Source organism: Thunnus maccoyii, chromosome 2 (assembly GCF_910596095.1).
Source record: "Thunnus maccoyii chromosome 2, fThuMac1.1, whole genome shotgun sequence".
In the NCBI taxonomy this organism is placed as follows: domain Eukaryota; kingdom Metazoa; phylum Chordata; class Actinopteri; order Scombriformes; family Scombridae; genus Thunnus; species Thunnus maccoyii.
The window spans coordinates 30,155,723-30,164,575 of record NC_056534.1 but is presented as its reverse complement, the minus strand read 5'-3'; the positions used below and the strand labels follow the sequence as shown (position 1 = coordinate 30,164,575).

General features: G+C 40.2%; 1 protein-coding gene across 1 annotated transcript; it reads left to right on the top strand.

The window, feature by feature from the left end:
* Positions 1 to 646: 646 nt before the first annotated feature.
* On the top strand, positions 647 to 7,771 carry inab (internexin neuronal intermediate filament protein, alpha b). The gene is made up of 3 exons (XM_042395898.1): positions 647 to 4,056; positions 4,551 to 4,675; positions 4,876 to 7,771. The coding sequence occupies exons 1-3, from the start codon at positions 3,016 to 3,018 to the stop codon at positions 5,150 to 5,152; spliced, it is 1,443 nt and encodes a 480-aa protein (XP_042251832.1). The 5' UTR covers positions 647 to 3,015; the 3' UTR covers positions 5,153 to 7,771.
* The last annotated feature ends 1,082 nt before the right edge of the window (positions 7,772 to 8,853 follow it).

Sequence of the window (8,853 nt, the reverse complement as noted above, 5' to 3'; positions counted from 1 at the left end):
GCCTACTTAAGTACTATCTTCAGGTATTTGTACTTTACTTGAGTATTTCTGTGTTATGCTACTTTATATTTCCACTCCACTACATTTCAGAGGGAGATATTTTACTTTCTACTCCACTACATTTATTTGACAGCTTTTGTTACTTTTCAGATGAAGATTTGACACATTGGATAATATAACGTCTTACAAAAAGCAGTGTGTAGTCGGGGTCACGTTTCAGATGCTTATGAGTTGTTAACAGCTCCACCAAATAGTGATTTTTCCCTCTAAACGTCTCACATGGTTTCATTTCAATAAATGTTCAAATGATCCAAGATTTCATCAAAAAATCAAAGATTAGAGAAAAAGTCCCAAAACTGAAAACAAATTTAGGTTGGGAACCACTGGACTAAACTACCTAACTGTATATAAATTAGTTATAACTAGCTCCACCTCCATCAGCTACAACAGTAACATGCTGCTCTAACACTGATGCTTCAGTATTAATAATCTAATTATGACATATATAATAATATATCAGTCAGAGGGACCAAATCACTACTTTTACTGCAATAATTAATACGTATGTACTTTTACTTCAGCAGGACATGCAGGACTTTTACTTGTAATGGAATACTTTTACACTGATGTGGTACTTAAACTTAAGTAAGGATCTGAATATCTTCCACCACTAACTGAATCCATTTTTCTTGTTGCAAGAATTAATGTTTTTAGTAGACCTGCAGTATCTTTTCAGGTCAGTGCTATATCTCTGACATTACCTGAGGCCAAAAAATGCAAATCCAAAAAATCTTTCATTTAAAATGACTCAAAAGGCCAAAAGGACAATTTTGTTCATGTGCAAGTCCACAAAGTAAAGATTCATGTTTGCTGGCTGCATATTACATACTCACAACCGTCCATGTGCAGATCATATGACAAGATGTATTCTATTGATATTGTATGGTGACAGCCACTTGAGTGAGAGTATTTAGAGTAATTGGATAATGACACATTCTTTGTTGTGGTTCTGAAATGAAAGAATAACTCTGAGGTTAAAGTGGTGACTTTTGAGGCTGTTTGCATCCTCATTCAGTAAACAGCGTAGAAATTGTCACTGTCATGCAGAACTGCTCTGAAAAAAGAGGCTATGACTGTTAATGGATTTAAACAACCTCAAACACCTTAAAGCTAAAAGTGAGTATACTCACTTATTGTTTTATTTTAGATACATTCTGTTGGAGTACAGAGCCTAAATAAGACAAAATGTTTCACTGTCCAAATGCACTTTAAGTAAAACTAGGGATTTTGAAAAACACTCCAAAAACTAGTTCAAAGGTAACCCACATCTGAGAAGAATCATACAGTTTTACACAAAGTCAAAACTGCATTTCTCTTGATAAGTTTGGGAATAAAAGCTTTTCTATTAACAGTGACTTTATGTAATTTCATGCCTCCTCTGACACAACTTCCTCTCAATTCCTCTCACACATTTGACACACATCTTGATTTGGTCCATTAAGGCTCAGTTGTACTGAATATACTGCAGTGTTTTGATAGAGACAACAAATGAATTGTCTATGTTGCCCCATACAGCCTTATGTATGTACAGCTTGTATGATTAAAGTATCATACAGCAGCCTACAGGGCTGCATTCATTATTATAATTCCATGTACTTTGTATAATGTTGTTGTCTCAGCTGCAGCTGCTTACATTTGGTAGCATGACGCCAAGTGGTCCTCACCTTCCTTTTAAATAGTCATGTTTGCTTGCAGTGTGCTGCATTTTTACAACAGAGGGCAGCAAAGGTCTGTCACTGGGAAGCTCTTTTAGGGGTCTTGAATGAAACTTAATGTACACAGAAAAAGTAACAAACCACTAAAAGTAACTTTAAATATCATATAGGATGAATATAATATCATTTTCCTCTTTAGTCTTTAAAATTTTAATTCTTAAAGATCAACTTGACCATAAATAAAATGTTCTCATCAGATTTGGTACAAGAAGCAATTTTGTATACACATGTACAAATTCATCTTCAAATTGAAAGTCCTCATTTAATATTCTGTTGACTTTTGTCAGCACGTGCACAAATCTAAAAATGCATATATGAAGCTCGTGGCTCTCCCCTTTGCCTGTCAGCTGACATGGATATTTTCAGTGTCTATTTTCATAAGTGTTTTTGGTCTCAACCTCACTTTAAACCTTTGAGAAGAAGAGTACAAAACCTCCTGATCACATTATTTCGGAACAGTAAACTACTTATGGATAATATACAGTACAGTACTGTACAGTTGAGGAAATACAGGGGTCATATTTTTTATTTTTCACCAGAAAAATACTTATATAGCTGAAAATTGTTGAATTCAGTTGCAGACAAAGTTTTGTGGACCATGAACGTAAAGTCGTACGTAAATCAATATTCTTTAAAAAAACAAACAAACAAACAAAAACTACTGTTCACATATAGAGTTGATGTAAATTTGTATTTAGGTGGAATTCCTTTGGGAACTTTTAAGACTTTGAGTGAGCATATAGTATTTTTATTTAACTTGATGTCAGATGTTTAGAATTATCTTTGCTACATTTGGCTTTGCAATGTTTATTCTTAGGTATAAAGAAACATTTCAAAAGAGCAAAGGATGTCTTGATATTAATAACTCAAACATTTGCTATTAGAGAGATATTGCTATTTTTGTTTTGTTTGGTAAGTGCAACAAATATGCAACAAGCACTTAGACACTGACGCATAGCCACTGCGCCAAAAAAGGACAGTTCCATCTGCTGCACACAAAGAAAAGTGTCAACTGCGCACATCTGGACTAATGTCAGGATTAATGTAATCTAATTCTGACCAAAGGAATTTCATCTGTAGCAAAATATTTTGTGTGGATTTGCACATTCACTGGACTACCTGACACATCTGGAACGAATCAGTCCGGATGTTACCAGCGGGCATTAATTAGTGATTGGGCTGGTCCCCCTATAAAAAGGAGACGCACCCTCTGCTCTGCTCTGTCTCCATACCAGCCAAGATGAGCTACGGATCTGAAGTCTTTTCCGCCTCCTCCTACCGAAGGATTTTCGGGGAAAGTCCCCGTTATGCATCCTCTCCATCGCGGATCAACGTGTCTTCGCGGGGAGGTTATCGGTCCGCCTCTCTATCCCGAAGCAACATTTCATCCCTGGGTTCGTACAGCAGAAAGTCCGGGCGCTCCTTCTCGCCTATGCCGCTGGAGACCTTCGACCTGACACAGAGCAACGTCGTCAACAATGAGTTCAAAATTATTCGCACCAATGAAAAGGAACAAATGCAAGGTCTTAACGACCGTTTTGCAATGTTCATCGAGAAGGTGCGCAACTTGGAGCAGCATAACAAAGTGCTGGAGACGGAGTTGGTCGCTCTGCGCCAGAAGCAGGCCGAGCCGTCCCGCTTGGCTGAGCTTTACCAACAAGAGATCCGCGAACTGCGCTCCCAGCTCGATGAACTCAACGGGGAAAAGTCCCAGTTGATGATCGAGAGGGATAATGTTGAAGACGACCTCCAGAAACTCAGAGGAAAATACGAAGAGGAGTTCCGTGCCAGGGAGGAGGCGGAGGCCAGCCTCAAGGCTTTTAAGAAAGATGTGGACGACGCCACCATGGTGCGCCTGGACCTGGAGAAGAAGGTGGAATCTCTCCTGGACGAGATCAACTTCCTTAGGAAGGTGCACGAAGAGGAGGTGGTCGAGTTGACGGATATGATCCAGGCTGCCCAGGTGTCTGTGGAGATGGAGGTGGCCAAGCCGGATCTCACCTCCGCCCTCAAAGAGATTCGCGGCCAGTACGAGTCCATGGCGTCCAAGAACCTCCAGTCCGCCGAGGAGTGGTACAAGTCCAAGTTCGCCGATCTTTCCGAGCAAGCTACCCGGAGTAACGATGCCATCCGCGCCAGCAGGGAGGAAGTGAACGAGTTCAGGAGGCAGCTGCAGTCCAAGACCATCGAGATAGAGAGTCTGAGGGGCACAAACGAGTCTCTGGACAAGCAACTGCGGGAGATGGAGGACAGGCACAATATGGAGATTGGAAACTACCAGGTAATCACATATTTATGACGTGTTAACCGCTTAGCACAAGGAAAATAAGGACATGGAAAGTGTCTTAAAAGTTTATTTACATTTGAATGAATCCATTGAATAGTAAATGTCAGAGCAAAACTAAAAGCAGGAGCAGCTGCGGTCTGTCGGGCTCTGTCCGTGGTGCTGAAACTCATTCCCTTGGGACAGCGCGCCCAGCAGCTGCATCAGACAACGCCCACCGAGTCCTGCTGCTGTAAATGAATAATTTCATACACGTTTTTGATTCAGCACTCCCATGCTTACAGGACCAATATTTTGCTCATAATCTGCTCCAATTTCATTCGATTATAAAAAGCTCAGGTTAACAATAGGTCTTTGTATGTAGACAGAGAAATTATTCCTTTGCCAGCCGTGACCTCTAAATGCTACCTCTATTAATAAGATTTGGGAAAAACCCATCTGTTAGCAATCTGTTAACCTGTGATCTATTTTCCTTTTTTTTTTTTTTTTAGGAGAGCATGGCAGAGCTGGAGAATGACCTGAGGGCCACTAAGAGTGAGATGGCCCGTCACCTGAGGGAGTACCAGGATCTGCTGAATGTCAAGATGGCACTGGATATTGAAATTGCAGCTTACAGGTAGGTTCTTTTCTAAAAAGACAACTCACTTATTATCAATTACAATAATGTTAATGTGGAAGTGAAAGGGCACAATTTAAAACATCAAGATACACTTTTGGTGGAGGGAGAATTCTTGTTAATTTCCTCCTCCTTCATTTCCTTTCTCTACCTTATTGTCTTTTCTCTCTAAACCCTCCTCTGCATCATCCTCTCTGCAGGAAGCTGCTGGAAGGTGAGGAAACCCGCATAGGGACAGGGATCACCTATCCCAGCCCCTCCATAAGCACCGGTGGTGGGCAGAGCTACAACTACCAGACCCGCATGTACACCAGCTCCGGCAAGGTCTCCAAGAAGGAAGGCAAGGAGGAGGAGCAGCAGCAGAGCAAGGCTGGAGCCAAGGTCTCCCAGCGTGAAGTTTACGAGGAGACGGTCACCACCAAGAAGATGGAGAACCAGCAAGTCTCCGGCGATATTCCCACCAATCAGAAAAACTAAGAGCCTACTGTAAGCCTGTTCTTGACCCCCAAAAACCTCCCTTTATCCTGCAAACCCCTCTCCTCTGTCTTCATCTCTCATCCTAAAATGAACCCTGAGCCTTTACACTTAAAACACTTGTGGAGATCTAAGATGGTGCCTCTGGTTTGCCTTCTTAGAAACACAGTAAGATTGTTTTGTAACATCTGAAATATCATGTGTTGGATGTCCACAAGTGAGCAGAGTGAAGGATCTAGAGGTTTGTTTTATGTTGGCTTCCCCCTCTGTCCCCCACGGATGTTCCCCAAAGGAAATTGATTGTAACTCTACTGTAACAATCACTATTACAAACCACAGTTCTCTCTCGTTCTCCTTCACACACTCAACGTCTATAACAATAAAAGCACTTAGGTAGCACATCTTACAGAACTACGGTCTATCACAGTACAATAATCAACTGCTCTTTCACATTTTGAGCTAATGTTGCAACAATAATCAAAAAATCATACCAAAAGAAAAGATAATAACTCTGGTCATACACTAATACCACAAGCTGTGAGTTACTCTCAACACATTCCAAGGGAAGCATGTGTATGTGAGTGTTACTGTGCGCACTTAAAGGACAAAAGATTCAAAACACATCAGCTGGTGTGGGTTGCTTTTTTTGAATCCACTTATACAATACAAATTCAATTATTCCTGACATAATACCGACAGTCCAGTAAGGAAGCACACCGTTTACAATGGAAAGAAACCAGCTAGAATAATATGTGATAGCATTTTACTGAGCCGTTTACTAGAAATCGTGGCTAACACCGATACTGTTGAATATTTTCAGTCTCTTAAGTAAAAACAGAGTTGTTAAACTGCTTTAATCTCTTCTTGCACAATTTTCCCGATCACAGTCATAGCACCAGTTGTTCGACTGTGGTCTAATCAGCTCTGCATGACAACAGTTTGGATGAGGATGAACAACCTCAGTCGAGCACTGACCCTCGTTACGTCTCAGTGATGTCATTATCAAAAGTTGAGCATTGTAGCTATTTAAATTAGAGTAAGACTTGAAGCAAACAAGAAAACGAGTGTATTAATCAAACATAATTTGCATGGTGTATGTAGATATCATGCTTGCATGGAATCCATCAACTCCATCATTCAAATATAAAGGAAGGTCCACGCCTTCCTTTTCACCATTAGACCATGCTGAGCATCATCATGCACAACACTCATTTATGACTGTAATACAGATGTGCTTGTTAGCCTGTAGGCTAGATTTGAGACTACTGTTATAACTCGTAGGATGTGACTTAGATAGGCTGCAGATCTCTACTGTCGATGCTGTTAAGATAAGGAGGAAAGATTGTCTTTATGGCACTTATATAGGAATGTCAAAACTACCTAATTTGGTAACGATGAACAGTTTGCACAATGTGCTACAGAGGGATTCAGGGAAAAAGGATGGTTAAGCAAGAATGTTGTAGAGAAGGCAAAATGCAGCTAGAGATTTGTCTCTTGATACAGTTAGTCAGTTAGAGACTGTGTGTATCCCATGTGCCATCAACGACGCTTGAAGTGCATTTGAGTCCCAGAATCCACAACCATAGCACTCAGTGTGAAAAAAAAACATGCCGACAACACTCAAAAATACATCAGAAGTTCAGTCGAACCTACCACTTGACCTCTCTCTTCTTAAGTGTGGCCATGACTGAATAAAATGTCTGTTGTAGTATGACCTCACCACTAGAAATCCTTCTGTATGAGAGACTTGTAGCTACTTTCTCTGCTTGTGCACTGCCAGCTTTAACACAGCTATCTTATTCTTCTGCTGCTTGCCATGGTGACCCACGCCTTGACAAGCTGCGCTTACACTACGACTGAAAACAAACAAAAAAAAACCTACTGATTGTACGGCAGACTGTTTTGGATCGGGTTGTTTTACTTGAGGCTTGTGATAAGTATCTTAGTACTGTAGCAAGTGTGTTTGTATCTCTACACAGTGGCCTATCATAACTGGAATATTTTTGGGAGTGAGTCAGCAAATCTGACACTTGAGCAGGCATTTTTGGTTTATGGAGGCATCCAGTTTAAAGCAGAAGGAAAATAACAGATGCACAAATACGTATACATGTACGCATGCAGCATTTATACAGCTATAATAATGGATAAATGGTTCATGGTTGCAAAGGTCAGGCCTTTATCTTCACACTGTAAACCAAAAGAGTTTTCATGGGTGTCTGAAAAAAAAATGTCACTACTACAATTCCTTCTACAGCACTGCCAAACTTTTCTAAGTGCACATGCAACATCACTTCATGGACAAGATTTTTTTTCGACAATATGGTGCATCACAAATCCAAAAATCAACAATCAAGACTTAGCCATAGAGCAAATACTGTAGGATGTAAAATGCCTTAAAACACCAGCAGCTTCTTTTCTGGCCATGGCTGTGATGTGTATGATTCTGTTCAGTGGGGTGTTTAATCATTATTATATCTTTATTAGCGTTTAACTAGAGCTACCATGACTACAAAAGCTTAGGGATTGAATGTAGTTGACATGCTATTCTCTTTACTGTTATAACTATTTATGTATTGCTGTATGGCACCATATCAATAAAGACTTGACATTATCGAGGCTGCATATGATTTTACTGTGTTTATTTCTGTACACCTGGAACTGATTCTTATTATATTTGCTTGATTGGTAATAACTGATAATGAGACAGTATGATTTGTAATAGGATGAATAAGAGAGGATTCACAGACTTCTTTAGTAGTACATGACAATACATTATTATGACATGCTATTTTTCTGCTGCATGATCTATGATAACTGAAAGAGTTTCAGTATAGTAGATCTTTAAGTAGGGGGTCATCCTTTTACTGCATTCTTGCAAAGGTACAGAAAACAAAGGAATGTCTGTAGCTAAAGAAAAACAAATCCTGTGAGGTTCCTTGTTAAGTGTGAATATTGCAATATTTTAAAAATTCAACCGTATTTTCAGGCAGGAGAAAAATTATTTCATGATTACGCTGATTTGATTTATCTGTAAAAGTAAATATTGCTTTGGACCAAGAGCATGTCACCTTGACCTCCTTCTTGGAGAGATATATTTTTTTCTCTTGCTTCTCAGGGCCACACTGCAGATGTGTATGACAGAGATATGATGGATTACCTGCTGCTGAACTGTATTCTGACCTGCCGCTGCTCCCCACACTTACACACACACACACACTGAGTCTTAGACCGTGAGCCCTTGAGCTTCATGGACTGTCTGTGATTAGCGCATCACTTCTTGCTCACCAACTGGGTGGGACAGCCTCGGTGCTTGGTGTGCATGTGTGACGCAACTTGCAGTTCTTCAAAGATTTATACCCCTGCAATGCTGCTAAGTAGAAGGTGTGGTGCAGGCCATACAATGACATGCCACCATAAAAGCCCTGTTATGAAACAGCCCTCCCTCTTTTTCTTTTTTTGCTTCAAACTTGTAGAGTGCTTCAATTTTCTATTCTAAGTCTCACCTTAGCCTCCATGCCCCTTCTTCATAAGCATAGACAACACAAGTATATCAAGGCTATAAAAACATATGAGACATCGCCTCCTATAAGAAACTCTGTCCAATCTGGGATTCATTTGGGATTTACAGCAGCTAGCAGAGCATGTTTTGCCGTCAGTCCCAATGCAATCAACATATATTGCAGTTAGATGATTTCTCAGGTGCA